The 23,601-nt window shown below is 45.4% G+C and overlaps 1 protein-coding gene across 8 annotated transcripts in view; it reads right to left on the minus strand.

The window, feature by feature from the left end:
* meis2a (Meis homeobox 2a) overlaps positions 1 to 22,765 on the minus strand; it is a 79,009-nt gene extending 56,244 nt beyond the window's left edge. For 4 of the 8 annotated variants that reach the window (XM_076748209.1, XM_076748208.1, XM_076748207.1 and 1 more), the window contains exons 1-7: positions 21,992 to 22,681; positions 21,290 to 21,516; positions 19,585 to 19,726; positions 19,301 to 19,351; positions 18,786 to 18,836; positions 18,163 to 18,312; positions 9,332 to 9,446 (exon numbers count right to left, since the gene is read on the minus strand). In XM_076748209.1, coding sequence (XP_076604324.1) covers positions 9,332 to 9,446; positions 18,163 to 18,312; positions 18,786 to 18,836; positions 19,301 to 19,351; positions 19,585 to 19,726; positions 21,290 to 21,516; positions 21,992 to 22,003 — 748 coding nt within the window. In that variant the 5' untranslated portion in view covers positions 22,004 to 22,681. Of the gene's footprint in view, positions 1 to 9,331; positions 9,447 to 18,162; positions 18,313 to 18,785; positions 18,837 to 19,300; positions 19,352 to 19,584; positions 19,727 to 21,289; positions 21,517 to 21,704; positions 21,803 to 21,991 lie in introns of those variants that run through there. The other 4 variants (XM_076748206.1, XM_076748202.1, XM_076748205.1 and 1 more) reach the window with 3 other exon arrangements.
* Between the last annotated feature and the right edge of the window lie 836 nt (positions 22,766 to 23,601).

Below are 23,601 nucleotides of genomic sequence, written 5' to 3' on the forward strand. Positions count from 1 at the left end.
CAACCGGGCTTCCTTTTGACTCATAAAGGATGAAAATGATCTCATGGGGGGGGGGGGGGGGGGGGGGCAAAGGAGCCAGGTCTGTGAGGCACAGTTCACATCAAGTGGGTCTGTGTTTTCTGCACGTTATCTGCCCGTCTCTCCCTCTTTTTCCCTATCTCTATTGCTTTTTCTCCACACTTTTCCACATTTTTTTTCACCTCATTCCCTCTCTTTCTTTTTTTTTAACCCACTGTTGGTCCGTTGTGTTGTTATTTTCTGCAGTGTCTGTGTTTGTTGTGCGGCTGCTGGGCTATCCTGTAGGCCATGATGCAGTGGTAAAGGCAGTTTTCCCCCCACCTTAAGAGCATTCTTTCCGGGGTCACGAGGTCAGGCTTCACAGATGTCTCCTGCAGACACTCAGTTGTCTAAGGACTGCATCCCTGGGAGTAAGCATTCGTACTAAACAATGCAGCCCCCCCCCCCCCCCACTTTGGAAAATGTTAAATGTTTTTTCTGTGTTTGTCTCGCTTTTTTTTTCTCCCTCTCTCTTTTCATTGTTTTATTTTTGAATGAAGCTATAGAGTGAGTACAATTTTTCCAAGGTGGAGGTTTTTGTGTTTAGATAATAAAAGAAAGCACTGGTTATCACAAGATAGTGGTGTTTTCTGGCTGCTTTCATTCTTTTAAACACTCCCCGTCTCCCTAAGTTTCCTCCAATTGTTCTAATGGGGCCTTAGTCATCCTTGCCTGATGGCAGAGGGAAAGATGCTTTAAAAGGTCTTTTTCTTCTCTCAGCATGTGTTGCCAGGAGAGAAAAATGAAAACATGTAGTAACTGTCCTGAAATCCACACTGAGAGACAGATACAAGAAACCCTTGAGTAAGCAGGGCAGCAGCCAAACAAAGAGCGACCCTAAATGAACAGAAAGACAATATTTGAACTAGAACATCTCTGTGTAGCCTCAATCTCAACAAAAATTGTGTAGAAGAGAATTCCTGGGCCAAATGGCTTTCATTAAAGGGAAATCAGCTTCTGCTTTTTTAGGGGGCGGAGCGTGACAGTGGTAAAAGGGAAGAGATTGCAGCATTTAACATGCAAGTTCTGCCTCAGAACATGGAAAAGTGTGTAATTGGAACAACATTTTAAAAATCCAGGCACTGAGCTATCCTTGAATATCTTACTCCTTTTCATCTCGCCTTCCCTTGTTCCTTTTTCTCTTCCTTCGTTTGATATGGTGTTCTTACTTCCCCCTCCAAACATCTCCTCTGTATTCTGCAAATTGATAACCCTCTAAATGAATTATGGTAAATGCATAATGAAGGTTTTCTCAGCCTCAGCCCTGCAGCCAGCCAGGATGGAGCATCTCGTTTGGCATGTTTGATTCGTTTTGTTGCGCATTTAGCCCCAGTGTTCCTTCAGAGTGCTCACTGCTTGGGGCATGTAAATAAGAAATTATCCTTGCTGACTAACATGGCTAATACCTCCTCTGGGGTAATCAAAAATTATTAGACGCTTGCTTCCAATAAACATTAGGGCTCATGGCACTAACCACTGTCAAATCGCTCACCTCCGCCTGCTCCCCAATAGCCATAAAATGGGTGAACAAAAGTGATCAGGTGTGGAAAAAGCACTCTGACTACATGGAAACTGAGAGACCGCGGGACTGCTATTATGCCTAAAAAAGCAGCCCCTGGCTTTAAGAGTCATTAAAGCATGTACTAGAGTGGGAATCAGACTAGAAAATGAGCTTATCTTGCATAATGCCCTCAAAAGCTTTGCATAAACGTGAAAGATGTGCGCGTGAAAATCAGCAGCAGAGAGGAAGAACTCGGATTGTAACACACTTCCTTTATCATCCTCCCACTCTCTTGGACGGTGGCAGCATGGTTAAAGCACTACCTGTAGGGTATAGCTGCTCTGCTCAGTTTCACATATGCTTCAGTGTGTAAACCCCGGTTTACACAAGAGAAAACCACACAGCAAGTGAACGAGCTGTAGCTGGCCTTGCTGAGCCACTCTCCTCAAACCGCTTGCTGTCTTTTGGGAGGGACCTTTGCTGTGATGTGGGGTTCGGATATTAGGGGGAGGAGAATTGGGAGGGTGGGGGTGGTGGAAGAGATTAAAGAGCCAAGGGAGGCAGAAGAAAGGAAGGAGAGTAAAAGAGCACAAGGCCCATTGGTCAAACACAAAGGGGGAGAGAGGGAAAGGACATTTGAAGTCAGGGTTAAACTCCAAATAAGCACACCTTAAACGGGCCTGTGTGAGCTGGCAGTCAGGGTTTTTGGAGTTTCCCTGCAGGTGTGCCTTTGACAGACTTGGCCTCCATAACCTCTCTCTGATCTAGAATGGGGCCCGGGGTTGGACACAGAAGAAACCGGTGGCATCTTGCTGCCTCTGCCTCCCATTCTATGTCTATTACATTCACACGCATGCTTGCACTCTCTGTAAACACACACACACACACACACACACGCAAACACAGTGCCAGACAAGGGGAAAACAAATCTGGTGAGGACTAGAGCAATTGGATTATCACCTCTTAAGGGTGACTTCTTGGCTGACCCCCTTCAGGCTAGCCTGCTGAAACAAGACAGAAAATTTCCTGGGAAAACACTCTCCCTTTAAAGAATCGAAGCACTGTCATCCTTGTGAAAATACGGCGGCGGCGGCATTAATGGACGCGGAGATGTCCTTTGGGGCACGCGCTCAAATCCCTTTTAGCCATATTACATCAGACCCCTGTGCACTCCTCATCATCACCACATGCGTTGGCATAATCAGCAATGGAACATGGGTGTGTAAACCCACAGTATAATGAACAGATACAACAGCACTGCACTCTGCCCTTGTTTTTGGCCCAATCCTTTGGTTAAAAAAAAAAAAAAGAAAAAAAGACGACGCTCCCCTCCCTTTACTGTACTCCAATCATGATTACTTCCCTGCAACACCTTTTCCTTTCTGCTTCTTAATTATGCTTAACTCCTTCCCAGATAAGCTGGTCTTCATCTACTTCTCAGAGAAAGACAGAAAGAGAAGAAAAGAAAGAAAGAAAAAAAAAACCCATCTCCCTCAAGCTTTCCCTTAATGGCGCAAAACAGACATTCTCCTCAGCTGCTGTCAGAATAATCTGGGTAATTTTTTCCCTATGTTCTCCAAACATTAGTTTGCACATTAGGCTGACCCAGTTAATGTGCCTTTCCTGCTGTGTAGGACCCAGTTCCTGGCCAAGCTGGGCCAGGCTGGGCTGGGCCGGGTCGCGCCGGGGGCCTGTTCATGATTACGGACCAGAGGGACCAGGCCCCAGCCGGAGCTGAGGCAGGGGAAGAAAGAGAGGAGGAGACGATAAGAGGAGGAGCGGGAAAGAGGAGAACTACAGTGTGGATGGAAGGGCATGGAGTGGTGGTGATGTTGTGGGTAGAGGAGTACGTTACTGGAAGCGGAGCTGACTCTACTGGCAGTCCTCATCCTTTTGCAGTTCCTTTGCTTTTCGTTTTTTTTTTTTTTTTTTTTTTTCGCTCTCTCATGATCTATAGACTCCAAGAACCTAACACAGGGTCAGAAGAAAGACAGAGAGACATAAAAAAGGAAGAGAGAGAGAGAGAGCGGAAGGGAGGAAGGAAGGAGGGAGCTGAGGGAGCTGATCATTCTCTTTAATCACATTTTGGATGAGGGCCAGGTAGTCTGCGGTACTGAGAGCGAGACAGAGAGGGGTGAGTGCGGAGAGGAGTGTGAGGGAGACAGTAAAAGAGGGAGGGAGGGTGGGAGGGTGAGAGAAAGAGAGGTAGAGAGAGGTGGAGGAAGAAATGGAAAGAGAGGGAGGGAGAGAGGATGAGAAAGGGACTTATGGAGAGGGGGAGAGCAAGGATGAGCCTGAGAGCAGAGCCCCTTGAAACAGCTTGAAGTGCAGAAGCAAGTGTGCACATATGTCCACACATGCTATGTCTACGTGTGTGTGTGTGTGTGTGTGTGTGTGAGGGAGAGTGACAGCCGTTCCCGTAAATGCCCGCGAATGCTGAATCCAGCAAGAATCTGGTGTTAGCGGCAAGAGGCAGGGAGAGATCCATTTTAAAACTATGTGCATTAACTATACTTTTCCCCATAGATTAAGCACTCCGCATGAATAATTTAGCCTCTCTTATGCTAATGGGATCATGAAAGTATCCCCTCCGTACCGTGTTTTCTCCCCCTCCACAGCAACTCCTCTCAGCTTTCAACAATGGCCCTGCCCCTTCCCAACAAACCATCAGACAGACACACTGCGCTGTTTTCACAACAGACACCTGACTAACGTGGGGCTGACATGTAGTGACAAGGCCGGAGTTGCACACAGAAGCTTGTTGAGAAACGCTGCAGCATTGTCGTCCTCATTAAGCATCTTTAGCGGGCTTTCTGTCGGAGCTCAGTCCACTCGCTGATGGCGACATATTGCAAGTTGCAGGCTGATGCACGGTTCATTATGGCTGCACTTTGTTTAACGTTTATGTGATCGCCGTTGAGCTGGTTTTGTAAGTAAGTGGCCGCTGAGGCAGACTGCTCCTCTTACGCTTTCTGATTGCTTCACTGTGACCCTCCGTGTTTTCTTTCGAGAAGGGGAAGTGGACATATCCTGTGTATTTATGTTTCTTTGGCTTTTTTTTTGTGTGTGTGTGTGTGTGTGTGTGTGTGTGTGTTCAGCCTCTGCCATCACACACTAAAACACACCCGAGCATGCATTTGCAACACATACACACCCTTGTTGCTTCAGCATTGTGTTGTGGTGAGGTGGGGGCACTGTGTGGAAATTATCAGTGCTCCAACAGCTGGGAGTGAGAGCCATGAAACAGCAGGGCTTGGGCCTGCTTTATTGTTTATCTGTTGTTTATGGGCCAGTGTTCAGCTTTAATTACTACACTAAATTAAACTCTAACAGGCACTTAGAGGGAACCAGCTAACACACGCACATGCATGCCCTCACACACACATACACACACACACACACACTGTATATTTTATATACACAGACACACCTCGCTGATCACTCCAGAGCTGGAGTATTGGCTACTAAAACGCAACAAGGCTTCCATCTTGCGTTTAGCACCGACTCTGCTTTTCTCTCTGTTGTGGTTACATTTTCGGCCTTTTTTCTGCCTCGATCTTCTGTCTTCTTGAGCACTAAGTGTGGCTGTAGAGAAGAAAAAAAAAAAACCCAAAGCCAAAGGTCCGGAAAATGCCAGATTCAACAGGCCTTGTTCATGCTGGGACTGTCTGGGCGGACACAGGCCGTCGTGTCCCCACCAGGATTGACCCCCCTCCAGCGAGCTCAACCACAAAGACCTTGCTGAGTGGGGCCCCTGGCCAGGGCCAAGGGAGCTCACCACACTCTCCACGCGCACACACAGACACACACACACACAAATGTACCACAATACCATCAAGCGCAGCATGCTCCCTTGGAGCCGAACACTCAAGCTCTCCCTCTCTTCCTCCCTTTCTCTCCATCTCTGCCTCTCTGGGGCTCTCTGGGGAGTCTGTCTATCCGCAGAGCGTGGGGATTGTTCAATTGCTGAGAAAATGTACAAAATGCTCTCTCCTCTCTTCTGTTGAGCCTTTTCCATCTACCGTAGAATCGGAGAATTGCACAGAAAGCCCCTTTGCTCGCCACTCAAGATGTCAACGTGGATTTGGTCTTCATGCATAGCTAATAATTACAAGTGTGGACTGGAGCTTAGGCATGCACACACACTCAGTCAGACGCACATGTATACAGCAAGAGGGGAAAAGCGGTACCTACCGTGCTGAATCAGTGTTGGGGATTTACAGTTCATGAATGAGTGCATTTGACTCTACTGTGTTTGGTGTGGGCAAACGTGCAGAGTATTTCATCACGCTGCTCCATCACACCTTGGGTGTTTAACGTATTATATGGACAGCAGCTTGGAAACGAGTGCTATCTTAAGGCACGCACATTCATCAAGTTTAACTCCCTGCAACTGATGTCTCTGATGTTTCTAGATAAGCTTGGAGGACTTCCAGAGGACTGTTAATCAAAATGATGTGCAAGCAGAGCCACTGAAGTTATTGTGTGTTACCTTCTGAACCATCTCTAACTGCAGATATTTGTTTATCTAGCCAGAACATGGGGAGTCGCTCTCTAAGAGTCAGTAAGTGAGAGTGCAGAATTTGCCCTGCGAGTTATAATTCATTTTTTCTTTTTCTGGAGGGAAATTGTGAGAAAATGAAAGGGAAGAAGAAGTCTGTTAGGAACAGGGGGAAGGGAGAGGATGCAGATCTGAGCATTGTGCTGAAACCTTTCTCATATGTGTCAGAACCTTAACTGGCAATCTTTACTGACAGCTATGAGCATGCTTCACCTTGGTTTACTGCTTGACAATAAATTATTCCACAAGAGGGGCAGTACATATTTGCGCACTTGTTAAATTGTTTTTTGGCACAGGTTCAGAGCAATGCTCAATGCTGAGATACAACCCGGAGATTGAGGAAGTGAATTTTGCTCACAGCGACCGTCTTGAGTCTTGCATGCACTGTACAAACACTACTTTTTGAAAATAAGATGCGTGAGCGATTCTGCTGCACATCCCCCTAACATCAGCCAAAGGGGAAAACTTTTTAGCCTTCAAAACAGATGGTCACTGTCAGATACGCTTCACCATGTTTGGGAGAAATGGAGTGGAGTCACATATTCAACACAGGGATGCTTCTGGATGCGAGGTAAATGTTTTCGAGCCACGGGGGGACACACAACGCACCTTTCAAGATGGACGACGGCGGAAGAAAGTTGGTGTTTTTCTTGGCAGCTGAAACCAAAAAGCACTGCGGGTCTCACTCCTCTCTCTCACTCTCTCCCATCCATTCTGTCTTCCTCAACTGATCCACATCGTCACCCCTTTTAACAGGGGCCAAGCTGTTAAAGACCCCATTACTGAAGTGAAGCACACATTTCACATTTTCTCTGTGGACTTGAAAGTGTGGACTACAAATTTTATGTGGAAATGCATTGAGATAGGAGGCTAGTTCATGCGTGGAGTGGAGTGGAGTGGTGGAGAGGAGGGAAAGGTGGAGAGGTTGGGGAGGGAAGGGTCTGTCAGAATGGAAGGGCCAGAGTCGGGAGTCAGCGAGCGCTTCAAGCGTTAACGTAATTGCAAGAATGTGAAAAATGAGGCGGCGGGGCTCCCGAGCGGAGCGAAAGGTCAGAGCATGCCTCACACAAAACAACTGGCTGGAGGACGGCCTCATTAGACCATTAAATCAGCTGCCCTCTTTCTCTCGTCTCTTTTTTTCCACACTCTGCCTACTTTTTCACCCTCTCCACTCTTTCACCTCTGTGCTTCAACGGCCCTTCCTTCGCCTTCTTTCAAATATCTGCCTCTACTTTGTGCTGTTTGTTGCCATCAAAGGTTTTGAGCTGGCAGATCTTGCATTTATAGCACTCCTCAGTGCAGGTCAGGCTCTCGCCCTGGTCTAGTCCGGGTCCATCTTGGCCCAGCGCACGGTGCTGTACCGTAACTGTCTTTGGCCTGTATTGATCCGCTGTTACTGGATACGGTGGGGAGAGGAGTCGATAAGTGCTCTGTGGATTACAGGTCACTTGTACTTATGTGTGTAAGATAATCAATAGGCAGTGCATTTCTTTCTCTCATCCCCCCTCCTCTCTCTGCTGCTCCTCCAGTCTCCATCTCCCATGCTACTTGCATTGCAAAGATGAGTGTAAATACTCTATGCTTTGTCCTCTGACCTGCACTCATACCGTGTTTTTAAAGAATATTATTAACTTCCGTACCAGAAAATCCATCAGCTAATTTACTGCAATTTCTCTCTTATTTTTGCTAAAAAAAATAGAGTTTGATTCGCTCTAAAAGCCCATCCTATAGTGAGAATGTCCTGTATTATATGAGAGTAAGCCTGGTGGCAGTGAGAATTGCCCTGCTGGAGTGTCCTTGAGCAAGAGACTGTTCTATAACTGTCCCTTTGCTCTGCTCACCATGGAGGGGGCAAGCAAAAGGGGAATTATCCCTATCAAGTTCACTTAAGTGTCATATTATTGCAGCCCATTCCTTCATTATGTTCATAATGTCAAACAGACATATCCTGTTGCTTAGCCAAGGCCTAGCTATCATCAACTAGCCTGACAACAGCCTGTGATCCAACTCGTCCTGACACGGCCAACCACAGAGGTCTGCTGCGGCCCTCGGTCTGTGGTCAGTAATGCTTCAGAGGCTACAACTGCTGCAGCTACTGTCTGAAGAGGAAAAGATGATTTAAACGGCCCCACCACAGACGAGCATCCCATCGATACATTTGATCGCTTATCGGCAAAACGATACGACGGACACAACAAGCCGCTTCACTCCGCGAGCGAGCTGCTGTAAAGTGCGTATCTGAGGGTTTGTGTGTGTAGACGGTGTGATGAAATTTCATGCAAAACCATGGACACTGCCAGAGGGCACACACAGATACAGACAGAGATCCACACACACACACACACACACACACACACACACATACACACACTCTGCCGCGAGTGAAAGGAGATCTTGATACATTCAAAACGAGGGGAAGACGAGAAAGGAAAGGCCAAGAGCTCATCATCTGTTCCCTCAGCACTGGCAACAGTTGCATTTAATAAACAATTTTAACCTCACAATGTGTTGATGCTGCGCCTCACCTCTAAATTCAACTAACAGCATGCGCTTTTGATAATTTACATGTCAAATTTGATGCGGACCGTGACAAAAACACAAGGCAGATAGCTGTGATTTGCCCGCGCTGTCTGTAATAAATTCAAATACGTTTGTTTTGAAATGCATTATTGCTGTTTGGCAGGTCACGTACCAGATAACACAAGGCTCACTGAGACATAATTAGGGGCTGTTGTGCGAGCAAAGTTAATATGGTTTAAATGCAAACAAGAACTGGCAGAAATATACTATTAATCACCGGCTTTTGTTCAGCTCTCTAAATAGCAACATTTTGGAAAGCCCTTTGGTTGGTGTATTACAGTGGCTGTTGCTTGTATTTGCTTGTAATAGTGGATAAGCGGGTTCATTTTTAGGTGTGACTATGTGTTTACATGGATGCCAGTCAAAAAGCGGGATAATCCAATGTGCAAGAGGAAGGACTGGGATGTATGTGTGCAGAGAGATGTGCCATCTATTGACTGCAGATCTCACATTAGACAGGGTTAAAGTGAAGTGTTGGCAACTCTACCCATGCATGATGATTAATATGTCCCGCATGGATCTGTGCCTGTATCTATGTATGTTTATGTGTTACTGCTTGAGTGCACAAGTGCATGCATATGTGCGTGTGTGTGTGCATATGCATGTGCATGCCCATTTCTGTGCTGGCTCACCTTGTTCACTGCTGTTGTCACCGCTCTGCGAAGCGTGTCCCCCGCTGGAGGGCCCCGGTGTGCCGGCTGAATGTGTGGAGGTGGCGTCATCATGGTCTCTCCAGGAAGCTGGGTTCTGAGGTTTGAAAAGAGAGAAAGCGAGCGTGGGATCCATCCATCCATCCGTGCATCCATCCACATTCCCCCGTCCAAACCGCAAACCAGGAGCAGAGAGAGCGGGGAGGGGGGGGAGCAGGGGAGGAGAGGGAGGCAGAGAGGGGGGAGATACAGAAAGAGAGAGACCATATGAGTATGCTGGAAAAGTGAGAGTGACATCTGTAAGAGTCTACAGGCACTGTGAGGGTCCTTGGCCTGCTTACATTCTCCTGGCAAGGCGAAGAGCCCCACTGACTGTTTCCTAGCTAGAAGACAATCAAGCATGCCACTAAAATCACAGATGAAAAGAAAGAAACTAATGCACTAAAGCAGCTGGCAATAAGTCAAAACACTGTAATCAAAGTGCTTCATTAATGCATGAGAGCAAAACGCAGCACTGTTAATGTGGCGTTTGATTTTGAACGTTGCGAGTGGAGCACTTGTGAGTAATTGTCTAAACACATATGGCAGAGCCCAGTGGAGTTCGTTTATACCATAACCAATTGAGACTTCCGTGTCAAGTGAGAAATATAGAGGTAAAAAGTCCAAACACACCACAGCCGCCATTAATCATTACCACTGTCAGAAATGAAAATAAGATATGACAGTGATTCTCCTGCTAATCTGCCAAAAATGTGTACACGCCCACTCTGACATACACACACGCCCACAGAGGCTTGCAGAAATACACTTACGCACACATGCTAATGACATAATAGAGCAAGAAGTATAAACACACATGCACACACACTCACTTTTATATATACAAACACATGCTGAAAAAAAGTGTTAAATCTCTGCTGGCTAACTTCAAAGAAATGTCCATAAACAAATTCATAGCTTTTAAGACGTCTTTCTTTTTTCCTTCCCTCCCTCCCTGCAGCTCATTTTCTCTCCTTCTGCTCCTGTCCTTCCTGGTCATTCCCTGCCCTGTCGCCGCACACAGGGAAACAGGATTTTCTACTGTACAGGAAAGGCTTTATCAGTGCCACATGAAGGCAGGCTAGAGGTGGAATTTCCTCTGCCATTCAGGCAATACAGGGACAGACCGATCACGTCATTTACTACACTCGCGCCCGCAAACACGCAGCCTCGATCAAATACACCCTCCAAACATCGCCTCACGCAGAGTTGATGCAGCTTCGCGGCTCACGGGACCCGAGCTGGTCTTTCCCGTTTGAACCTGTCACCTGAGCGCGGTGACAAAATGCTGGCGAACGTAAGCCCAACGTTGTCTGGGGCCCCCGAGAGAAGCAGCCCCTTGAGCAGAGCCCAAGCCAAACAAACACAGGCCTGCACCAAGGCTTCCCACAAACCTCAACCCACTTCTCAGTTCCCGCTATGGGGTTTTTTTTTCTCCCTCAGACATACATAAACACATATACATATACATAGGAGAGCAGAAGGAAAATGTGCACGCCGCAGAATATTCCAAGAAAGAGACCGTTTTTACCATTTTGTCTAATTTCAGTGGAGTTCCTGAAGAACTTCTTTTCCCTCAGCTCCCGCCAGAGAGGAGCCTGCCTGCCTGTTCTGGTGCTCCAGTCAGAGTGAGCTGTACTGGTGGAGGACAGACGGGATAGAGCCTGGAGACTAGTGGAGGTTTGCAGGGGAACAGAGGCTATAAGACAAGCGGCTGCCGAGCTCCCCTGGGTGCGCAGTCCTGATGTGCTGCTGCTCGTTCGGCTGCGGAGGCGAGGCTGCTGCTATGCCTGTGAGCGAGGCCCTTTTATCTGCTAAGTTTTTTGGGGAAGGAGGGCTGTTTTCTCAAACAGCTCGGAGCTGAAAACAGCAGACAGAAACACACAAGGCCCTTCAGACCCTCCGCTCCACTCAAGGCCCTCTCAGCGTCAGCTGTTCACCGGATGGCAATCAGATAAAGAGCTCGGAGAATTACCCAGAAGAGGGGTAAGAAGACAGGGTGAACAATAGCCCATGCGTGGGTTGTAGCCCTCCACAGTGAGCGGAGGGAGAAGGGTCCCTGCTCTGAGAGGGAAGGATGATTGTGATGTGCTCACTCTCTGGGCCACTGATCAACACATGGTACACTTCATGGGAACGAGGTCTGTAGTTACAGCAATTTTCTGTTATTCTCAAGGCAGCGTACGCCGAGTAAAATCACTAATGTGGCAATCAGCTCTCTGAAAACAGTCTAATTCTGTCTGTGTCATGTGGCACAAGGAGGGAAGGAAGAAAGAGAGGTAAAAATTCCAGACTCCCAGAGTGCATAATGTATTTAGGCAGAGCTGGGCTCGGTGCTCTCCGAACGGGCTGTTGTTGTTCCCAGAGAAGAAAATGACTGGGTTCTGCTTCCTCACAATGAGACACCCACTGCCGGCAAGATGCAAGACAGACCTGAAAAACTATGCTCGCTGCTCTCACACAGTCTCGCTCTCTTGTTCTCTCTCTCTCTCTCTCTCTAACACTTGCCAGCTATGGCCACAGCATGGTTTTAATGCAACAGCTGAATCGATAGGACTTAATTTAGCTATCATTGCAGAGTAATGTGTCATTTTTAATGGGGCTGGCACTAAATTAAATTCAAAGACACCTCAGCTAATGGTGTTAAAGGGAATGATATTTTGCTGTGATTTGCTACCCTGTGGGTTTAATGGGCCTGTATGCAGGGATATAGATAAGGCTTCGTTAGTTTGTTTCTCATAGGGCAAAAAAAAAGCAGACTGCAGCACTTTAGATGACCTAATAATAATAACACAGTGCATACTGGGCCCTGTGAATATGCAGCAGATACCTTTGATGAGGCACAGTCCCCTCTTTTAGTACCTGTAAGTCACCTCTCATTCATAACCCTGTCTGCAAAACAAGACAACAAACACCACAACAAAAGCGTTAACTTTCCAAGCTCAACAAGGCGACAAAAGCAACAGCCTTTCCTCCCCATGAATAATTTAGTGCGCCTCTCTGAGCTACGGAGGGTGCATCAACAGACACCGCACCGCACAACACAAACACACACAACCATTTTGTCACAATCCTCGTGGGTCTGATAAAGTTCAAACAAGTTGGGGAAAAAAAAAAAAATCATGTCACCCAAACAGTCTTCTTCAACCTACACAAGAAATAGAGGAAGAAGCAAAAGAGGAGAAAAAAGCCCTCTAGCCCATGTGACTATTCCCTAAAGCTGGGCATAATTAGGAGTCAAACATGGTTCACTCCATGCTCTTCACTAATTGTGTTAAAGAGCAGTGTTACCAGGAGGAGGAGGAGGAGAACGCCAGCAAGCAAACACACATACATGTGCAGGCGGGAATGCACACGCACACACAAACACAATAGGACTAGATGGAGAATAAGATACAAAAGAAGCGTGGTCTCTGGGGGCAGCCTTTTCTATTTGCTGGGGTTAGCAACTGGCAGCTGATAATACAAGTTGTAATTAATATAAAAGCAGGAGACAATATGGGGAGGAAGGCTTGCAGTGGAGCCAGGCCACGGGAGAGCAGGAGAATGCTGCCGTCTCCTCTGCTCCTGTCCCCTGTTTCTCATTTACAAACACCTGCCTGGCACAATCTCACTTCCCTCCCTGCACTCTGCCTACATCCCTAGGAATTTCAAATAAAATTGATTTAGCGGCATCATTGAATTTCCCTCAAATTCCCCTGGAAGCCGGAGGAAAGGGAAGAAATCTGTTGGTAGTAGCAGTGTAAAGTAGGCTGAGAACAACTAGTCCTGTGTGTGTGCGCGTGTGTGTGTGTGTGTGTGTTGCACAGCCACCTCGAAGAGCAGCTTCAGGGGTCCTGTGCTGAACATGCACAGAATCGCTGACACACCAGAAACATACAGGACCGTAAATCATAAAGCGAGCTGACACTTCAAGACACATCTTGCCACATGGTATAAACAGAGAAAAACTCCTCACACATTTTTGTAGGGCTGAGCACGTAATTATACACAGTCACTTTAGAAAAGTGTAGGTGCACCTCCATTGAACAACTGAGTATTTACAACACCCTCAATTACCCCGAATATAAAGAGTCCTTAATTTAGCAGCTAATAATTCACGAGAGCATGTTTTAACAGACACGCGGGATTGACTGATTGTATTTATGCTTCGAAACTTTCTCTGGGGCAAAAACAACCCTTTTCACTGTAGTGAATGACAGATTGCATGTACAAGTATGACTCGAGAAAGAGGAGATTAAACAAAAAATGGGATTTCTAGGCTGATTCATGGCTTTGGCGCTCATGAAAATGACAGAGCTTTTCCAAAATACAAAATGACATAAATATAAGACATTATATGTAATTCTACTTTCAGTTATTCCTTGTCGCAAATAAACAGAAAATATGGGCTTTCAAATGAGTCTGTAAATATAGACTCAGAGGCCACTTTGCTCACACACCTGTACAAACTAATGCACTCCAAAACAACTGTTCTGCCATCAAGTCTGCTCTTATGATGCCTATAATGTTCAGTTTTTGTTGACACTGTCGTAGTTAAAGGTGGTGTTGTTCTGTATTATACTGAGTGGTGTTTCTAATGTGTGCATGGATGTAAACAGGAAGGACAAAAACACCTCTCAATATAACCTAGTCCAGTACAACACCATCTTTAACTATGACCTCAGTCATAAAGGTATAACTCAATTTACATATTTCTGATAGTCAACTGAAATTATATCGTAAACCTCATAAAGGTGGAATTTATGGCTTGTTGTTGTGAATTTGCAAAAGATTGTACAGGTGTGACTAATAAAGTGGCTACTGAGCGCATGTCTGGACTAACTTTAACTGCATGTTATTTGAATACAAGTCAACATACATGCATGTCATGATCCTTAGATGACTGAGCAGCAGCTGTTTTTTACTGCAGTCATTTAGAGCATACATGCAGCTAAAAGAAGCAGAGTGTGGGAGATGCAACAAGTGAGCCTAGCCTCTCTCCAGCCACGGTAGCGGTGATTAGATATGCCTGCCAACAGGGCCCTGCCTCTGAACACTAATCAAATAGGAAATGTTAGGCCAGACATCCCACCATCACAAAACAATTGTGTGGAACAGAGAGAGCGGTCCAAGTCAACGATGCGCTGTTTTCATGAGAAGGGGAGAGGGGAGGGATCCGAACGCGGTCGGTCCCCGAGGAGAACAAAGCTAGTTGAATTAGAACACCTCCGAAACTGAGAAATTCCACGGTTCAGCAGGTCGGCTCGGCCCGAGGGCTCGCTGTCCACAGGCGAGGAGGGGAGACGGAGCGCTGTGCATGCGCTGCACCGTGCATAGTGACATACAGAAGCAGGACATTACTGAGCACCCATCTCCACCGATACACACAGTAAATCAATGCACGGGCACAAGATGAACTATTGCGCTGACATCACCGTGTCTGACCAATGGCCTGCAGTGCTCAGAGCCTGCACCAGAGAATCAAATGTAAACAGAGAAAGCTTTTTTCCCCCTTTTCCTTTTCCAGCCATGCACAGTCAAGATAAGCTCCGCCATAACCTCTATGGGAACTACTATCACTCCCCGAGGAAAGCTCTCCAAAACAAAGCGCCGGGACCTGCAAATCCTACAGACTTTCTGTATAACAAATCTGAAACTATGCAGAAATTCAAAGACAGTTTCAAAAGCGTAATGCATATGCATGGAGGAAATGAAAAGCCTTCTGCTAATATGTAAGCTTGACTGAAGAAGCGGCACAATGGCACGAGAAGACACAAAGGCTAATTCATTAGAACAGATAATATTCAGACACTGTTAATTCTATTTGCCTCCCTAATTGGATGTAGCACAGAAGAGACAGAAATTTTATTCATTAATTAAAAGACAAGAGAGCAAACCATTGACAAGCGCACACACATACTCTACCAACCGTTTACAAATCTGCACCGCTCTGTTTTTTCTTTTTCCCCATCACCCTTCATGTGTAATACAACATCTTTTTTTTTTTCTTTCTTTTAATTGGGATGGGGTTGATCTGAGGAGGGGCGATGAGTTAGGAAGCCTTGGGTGGGCTACATGGTTGTGATAGTCACCGCAAGCGAATAAGGGAAATCAACAGTGTCAGCAAGGACTCATCCCGCTCTCACTATACCATAATCCAATCATCTCAGAGACAATGCTGCATTCAAGTGTAAATAAAACTGCGCTTATTATGCTCCTCTTTCAGGTATGAAGAGGGGAGAGGAGGGAAACGGAACGAGGGAGAAACGGAAGGAAACGCGCACACACAAACACGTAATGTACACACACACACACGTGAAAAACAAGCTCAACGGGCGCCTCCTTCACAGTGAAGAGCCTCATCATCTCCAGAAAAACCAACTTTCACCAAATGAGATGTAGCCCAGGGCTATATATTAAAAATGCATATCAAAGCAAAGAAAAATGGACGTGAGAGATTCTAACTAAATAAATTAGCATATCTAACTATCAAACCGCCTCCCTCTCCTCAATGGGAAGCGAGGACCGAAATGAATAATAAAATAAAGCCAAATACAAATGAATGAATAAAATAAATAAATCAAGACAAGTAGGACAGAAATTGCTTTCCCTCCAGCGGCACAGTTTTGCAGCCAAATGCATTTTTTTTTTTTCCTTTTTTGTCTATTGTTTCCAGTATTCAAAGCACATTTTGGGCATGAAAAGCTGGACTCCTTTCAATTAGACATAGAAATTACTGCTGAAGAAGTTAACTATTTACTTCAAGGCTTTTAGATCACGACTGCTCCGCACACACTGCCGCCTCAACAGTTTCACTTTCTCCAAACAGTATTGACAGGAAAGCAGAGGTGCACACACGCTCCCAGGCGCTGCACAAAATGCATTTTCCTTTATGAAAAAACAAAAACAAACACCTATAAACTGGAGTGTGTGTATTTCCATAACATGTAGCACTCAGCTCAGACAGAGCTCTAAAAGCAAACAAGGGGGAGGAAAAAAAAACTTCTGCTTTTGTCAAATTGAGCCCAGCAGTTAGCTATAATAAAAAGTTCATTGGTGCCACAAAAGAGAAATAAATCCCTCAAAACTTAAATACCTAATGAGGTGGTCAGTCCAAATGACTCCAAGATAAATGGCTTGTCCTGCAACCCTCTTTGTTTATTGCTGCCCCTGATTTGCTTTATTGGCATATCTAAATTTCTAATTATCAAAATATTTCTCACAAGTGGACTGATGACAAAGCTGGTGTCTGAGCACTGGAGGCACCATTGGAAATTGGCTTGAGTATCAACCATCTGCCATGAAACTAAACAGGCTAGTTTATCTAATCTCTACAATATAAACAACAGCATGCCTCATTTCTACACTTGTGCTGGAGGACCACAATATTGCCGTTTTGACCGTTTCTCAAAACCAACATCGGTATCTTCGGTCTAATTATGCTTTAAGTCACCTTGTGCGGTGCGCTGCGTGGCCCTGTGAACGCGACGGGCTTTCAAAGGGAATCCACCGCTATTAGGCCTATAGCCAGACCCAACAGATGCAGCGCAGTGACTTTGCATAACACTTAAATCTGCTTTAATTCCTAATAGGCTTGGCCTTGTGCTGCACAGATATTAACTAGTCACTTTGTTGCAAGAGCCCGATCATTTTTTCCCCCCTCACCAAAACATTAGCTTTATCACAGGCATGCAAGACGCAATAATTCACAGATATCAACTCAATAATACACTGCCAGCTCAATCCATATCGCGGGGGTGGGGGGGAGGGGTGGGGGGGTTGTGTTTATTACACCGAAAATGCACGATTTAAAGCAGGGAATCGATCTCCAAATTTAAAGCTACTGTACTTCAGGTGCATATAATTGAATTCAGCATTATGGAGCCTCCAGCCATAAAACGGGGAGCAGAGGAGAAAGCCACTGCAGAGCAAACCACACGGCAATCAATACGAAACAATTAAACACATTAACATCAACAGCAATGGAAGGCCTCCAGACGAACCATCATATGCCTTGTGAACTTGACATTGATGCTATAAGCCTTTAGCTCTGAGATCTATTTCAATAGGCTACCACTTTCTCCACCTCTGCAGCAAAAATCCACAGCTTTACGCACAGGCCATATCCAGCTCCCACAGCCCCCAAATATAAAGCCCTTTTCTTTTTAAATATTGGCCTAAAGCTACAGCTTACCGCTGATACCCTGCTTTAACGTTAAACCTGCGTAACAGATAATTGCCTCACGTTTTTTGTTTTTTTTTTTCAGCGTGCAACTCTCCATAATGCACGGCAGCGATTTACGCACGCGCACCCCTCTAATGCACACACGCACGCACGCACGCACGCACACACACACACACACACACACACACACACACACACACACACACACACACACTCTCTCCAATCTCCAGCACGCAAGCAAGCTCGGACGCATTATGCACACATGACTGCCCCTAATCAAAAGACTAAAACAATAACTCAGTCTATTGTATCGCATCTAGCTTTTGACCTTAGAACATCGATCGGCAGATTTTCCTTGCAGAACAGAGCATGCTCTATTTACTGATGGCACAGCAGGGTCACACACTGAGCAGAGGCTAAGCAGCACAAATGTTGGCATTATGAGACGCGTCAGACGGATCTGATCATCTCAAAACAGCCGATTGTTCATATGCAAAAGTCTACCAAATACCATGAGAGCTCGGGTGTTTTCCATCAGCAGCAGAGGCGCATGCAGAAAAGCCAGCACACACCGCATTAGGAATATAATAAAGGCTCTGTGACTTACGTGATCTGCAAGGTTAGTCGACGATCCCGAGAGTTCTTCGTGATCTGATTTTGAGCTGCCATCCCGCTCGTCAATAACTAGATCTATTGGCATTTTTCCTTTCAAACAACTGATGTACCGGTGGCAAAAATTGTCGCAGAGCTCGTGCACCTAGAGAGAAAAAAATAAAAGAGGAAAACACCTTTTTTTCAGGATGGGGAAACGCTTCAGCCAGTCCAACAATAACTCCAATTAAGGGGCATTATCGGCGGCGAGGAAACAATAGTGAAATTGTTGCAGTGCTTATTATTCTCCTGAGACTGGAGCAACAAGTTGAACGACAACAAAATAAACAGCACGCCGTAAGCTGGGGAAATCATGAGATGAAACTAAATCTGCGGATCGATAACAGCGTGCAACGTGAGCACAGAGGGTCCAGCGTATTTTAGCAACAGTTACATGAACAGTTGGCTAAATAAAAAAGCAGATTTTAGGAAAATGGAACACCTGAAACTTTTCTCCCACTGCACGCCGGGTTATTTCTAAAACATGGCTGCAGAACTGCACCTTTAATAATATCAGCTGCATTAAAACGCAGGCTCTTTGGGCAGGTGGTCGAGAATATATAGATTTATAATATTTACCTTTTCTAATTCCAAGAGGTGAAACCGTAATACTTGTATGGCTTGTATCATCTGAAAAAAAGAGCAAAATAAACACAATCCACATCACAAAATTCACACTATTTTTTATAAGATTTAGAACATTTACACCCTTATTTATTTATTTTTTTTTTACTCTTCTGTGGAGTTATCATAAGATCCGTCTTAACACTGTGTGGCGCACTGGCAGCCAGAGAGGGCGAAATATTTTTTTTAACTGCAAAAGGAAAAGCTGCATTTCACAATCTAATTGGTCATCACACACGCTGGTCAGCTGGCCCGGTTAGATGGGAAGACTGAACAATGACAGCGGCGACTGTGGTCACACAGCCTCACTACCAAACTGATCTGACATCTGCGCGGAAGTTTTAATCATATGTTCACATAGTGACCGTGTGATGCTGCGGACAGTCCAGAGTATCCCAAAAACACGGCAGGGTATGACCGCACCGAAGAGGCAATTATTGAGAGACAGAGAGGTCAAAGTGTGCGCTTACCAAATTGTCCAACTCTGGATTTGATGAAAATAAAGGTTTTTCTGCTCGGACCTAAAATAACACACCAAATGTCAAAGTTAGTTTGGCATGAAATGTGCAGAATGCGTGTCTGTTTCTATCCTGCAGTGTAGCCTGATAATACAACTTCAGTGGAAATCCTGCACAGACACTATTCTTTAATCACATCAGGAGAAAGTTTTTACTGCTATTAAAATATGAAGCAGGCAGAAAACTATGCAGCCACAACAATACAAGAGACATATCTTTAATATTTCGAAATTGACCTGTTTGGCAAAGACTGCAATGTCCTCATTGAAGGAGTCTGAGGAGCAGACATCGCCGCCTGCTACGCCGGGCTCCCTCGGAGTACACGTCGCCAACTCGCACTTCTCAAAAACCAGTGCGAGCAGTGGGAATAAAGGGTGACTGCAAGAGGGGAAACACAGCCTGAGTACAAGCGGCACACCGGCTCCACCATGCCCACTGCAAAAAATGTCCAATCAACCTGCATATCTGTCGGCTCCATGCATCGACAATTCTGACTTCTCCTCCAGCAGCTGAAATCTAACACAGTCGGATGAGGAGCATTTTACTTTTCCCCTGCTGGGTAGTTTTCACACACTTTTCTTTAAACGAGTGGCCGCGTTTTAAAAATACAAAACAATATATCTGGAATCAAGATGCTTGTTGTCGGAAGCTGCTTTGAGTTGGAGGCATGGGTAAACACGCATCTGGAATATTTTACTCCTGGTTTCGGGGCATTTGAGGATTTAGACTCAATGTTGATATGCATCGACTTGTTGAGGGTGACATTTCTTGCAGTGCAAACTAAAAACGGCTGAGAAGTCAAGAAAAATGCACAAAACAAAAAAAACAGGGCTGGCACACCCTAGAGTGGACACTGGGATTTTAGAGAAATTGTGCAAAAATAAAAGTTGCGGTGAAATAATAATTTTGCAGTTACACGAAGACGCACCGAGGATTTTACTATTAGAGCTAGAGCGTTTTTAAAAGCGAGGCAGGAGTGAGTGTAAAATGGCTAAAGTCTAACTTCCATGCAATCAGCATCATGAGACAAACAGGCACCAAAATAATTTTTAGAGACTAAATAATAATTTGAGAATAAAACGTTATTTCCAGAGCAAACGTTCACTTCACAAAACTGCCATTTCTTCCTGAATTTATGTCGTTTAGATTTGTGTCAACACAAAAAACGAATATTCCGCGTATGGAAACGTGTGTGAAAGAGATGAGGAGGATTTTCTCTGCACTCCATCCCAGATTAGAATGATACACTGCGGATTACGGCACTTTCTGCGCACGTGTGCCGGTGAGTAATTTTTCTGAGAACATTTCCAAAGTTTTGCAATCGTCAGCGAGGGCGTCCAAAGGCGTTCTGTGTCAATATCAGAGAATAATCAGGTGAAAGGGGAATTATGAAAGGCACACGGTGCGTTGTAACGCGCTCTGTGCGTCTGTGTCCCTGCAAACAGCGTCTGAAAACATTTGAGAAGTTTTTATTTGCAAGCAGCTACATGAACGCTGGAATGAGTGGAGGCTATTTTCAAAAAACGGACAAATAAAAGTGGGAAGTAATATTAGAGCGAACTTTCTAACATGGAACAATTGTTGTGATGTTGAAAATAGTTTTTTTTACTCACTGTATTTCCACGCAGGCTGTGCTCTGCTTTCGAGCTTGGGCTGTGCGCAGAGAGCTTCCATATTATTTTATAGCTTGTATTTCAAGCTCAAGGCTTACTCGTACTTACTGCAGGCTTGACGATGCCTTCTACAATGCGTCTAAAATTACACGTCAACAAAAGTCCCCTGACCGACAATAGAGCTCCGAAATTGCGGTCAATCCTGCACAAAACGCTATTTAAATGTAGTGGTGGGAGAGAAACTCCAACAAAACTAACTTATAGAAAAGCTGAAAACTTAGAGGGGAAAATAATAATTGTAGGCGTGTTTGGTTCATGCAAACCTTACCCATAAATTTGATCTTTATCCCTCTTTAAAACGTCGTTGACAGCGGAGCCCATGCTGGTGGGCATAACGTTTGGATGGGGAGCGTGGGTTCCGTAGTGCTGGCTGGCGTGCAGCGGCGGTCCGTGGTTCAGATGGTGGACCTGAGGAAGCGGCCGGGGAGCATGCGGGTCCCCGTACATCGACGCCGTGACTCCGTCCATCCCACCGTAATGGGCCAGCTCATCGTACTGGGAACAAAATCAGAGCAAAAGTCAGCGCGCTGCCCGGTTACTTTTTTTTGAAACAAACGTGGAAAGTACAAAAAGCATGCCGCCTCGTTGTGAACACACGCAGAGGAGAAAGCTGCTGAAAAGGCGCCGCAGCCAGGGCAGGAAAAAGTGCAATATATTCTATGTACTAAGCGGTTTGTCATTACCAAAAACATTCTAACTTAGGTGCTCCGCCGAAGAGAGTTTGGTGGGTGAAAAGAGCGAATTAGTTTGGAGTCTCCTGCGAAACTGCTCCACGACTGTCGTGGAGTCTGACGGCAAAAGCAGAGGCTGTCACTTTGCTTGAAGAGCAGGGGCGCTGCAAAAAATGTCAGATATAGCGGCTTTGATATGAATACTTTGTAAATTTGCCACCACCCGACAAGAGGTTATCGATACGAGGGCCTCCCTACAGTGGATTTGAACAGGTAAGTGTAGGAGATTTAAAACCTACCCTTTGCGCCATCAGGCTGCGCTCCAATAAACTCCTGAATCTGTCGTATATTTAATATCCCAGTCCCGGTTAGAAAGTGATTTAGAGGCAAGATTCCTTTTTCAACCAACTTTGCGACTTCTCCTATTCGCCAGTGCGGCTCAGTTGAAATCGTAGCATCGGGGAGTTTTGCAATTTTTCTCGTTTTCCCTCTTTCCTCGAAAAAAAAAGAAAAAATGCGCCAAAGTGAAGGTTACAATCGGCCCATCAACAACCTGCATGTAACTAAACTGTCGTGTCTCATGGCTTTTTGCCACTCCAGCTGTCAATCAAAGCCAGAGGTTGTCAAGGTAATGAATGAATGACGGTTGGTGATGATGTTCAAGAGAAGGACGAATCTTTTTAGTCCGTTTTCATCCCGCAAGTCCGCGTCTCCTTTAATGCCTCCAGATCGCTATCTTGTTTTATTATCGCCGTAAAAAAAGAAAAAAAAAGCAGTAGAAATTAAGAGATTGCGATTCGGATCTTTCCTTTCTTTCCCCCGTAGGTATTTCGTCTATCTGGCGAAACTGAGATGAGTGAGTGTCAGCGAGTGTTGGCAGGTTGGCTGCTAGCTTGCTTATAGAAACAGAGTCAGTTCGCAGCGCTGAGCGGTGGGCGAATGAAATGACGGATCCCGGAAGTAGTGGTGGCCATAGCCAGTCCTACAGCAGCTCCAGAAAAGAGAGAGGAGAGACCAAATCTTGTGATATGCAGAGTATATGCGAGGCGCAGGGACGGCTTCAACTCCACACTGGGGGTAAAAGCCAAACCAACACAGCTCCAACTCCCACCCAATTCCTTTTCGCAGAGGAGAGTCCTAAAGAAAAAAAAAAAAAAAAAAGCAGAAAAGGCTGAATGAGGAAGGTTTACCGGCGCGGACACTTCGGCTGCAACTCCTCTGAGTTAAATTAAACACACCACTGGCTGAATTATATTACATGAATCGTGATTTAGAGGCAGAAAAAGTTCATTTTAAGGCAGAATTACGCGTGACGCACCCAAACATTTACGCACAGATAAACCATAAATATTTTAACCGCCATCCAGCCTGACATTAAGTGATAGAAGTTAAACAAAGGATTATAAAGCATCTTCAGCGAGAATTATCAGGACATCTTATGAATGCTGAGTTTGACATATGAGCATGACGCTTACTTGTTATCTGTTTTGTGGCTATAAGCCGGTGTGCCTAATATCTCAGTAATACCTCCTAATCTCACAGCTAATTATTGCTCTGGTCGTTTTTAGCAAATTAAACGACACGCAGCACCCCTCTAAGCCCAGAATGAACTTTTCCAAAAAGGAGGGGAAAAAAGCTTTTGAGGAGAAAGTAATTTTTGTGTGTTTCTTTCGTCCAATCCCCTCTCTTGATAGAAATCCGTGCCTTACCTCAGAGTAGTCAATTATCAAAGCTCCCCAAGATCATCAATCATGTGAGGAGATTGAAGTTTAGAGGAGGAGCAACGCTCCGGCCATCGATTGCAGAGAAGCCCCTTTTTTGGAGACTGGGCACTTTTACGCACAAAACAGAAGCAGGCCATCTACCCCCTTTAATATTTAGCTCCATCAATGCTAATATGGCATCATGG

This window comes from Chaetodon auriga, chromosome 14, assembly GCF_051107435.1.
Source record: "Chaetodon auriga isolate fChaAug3 chromosome 14, fChaAug3.hap1, whole genome shotgun sequence".
Taxonomy (NCBI): Eukaryota; Metazoa; Chordata; class Actinopteri; order Chaetodontiformes; family Chaetodontidae; genus Chaetodon; species Chaetodon auriga.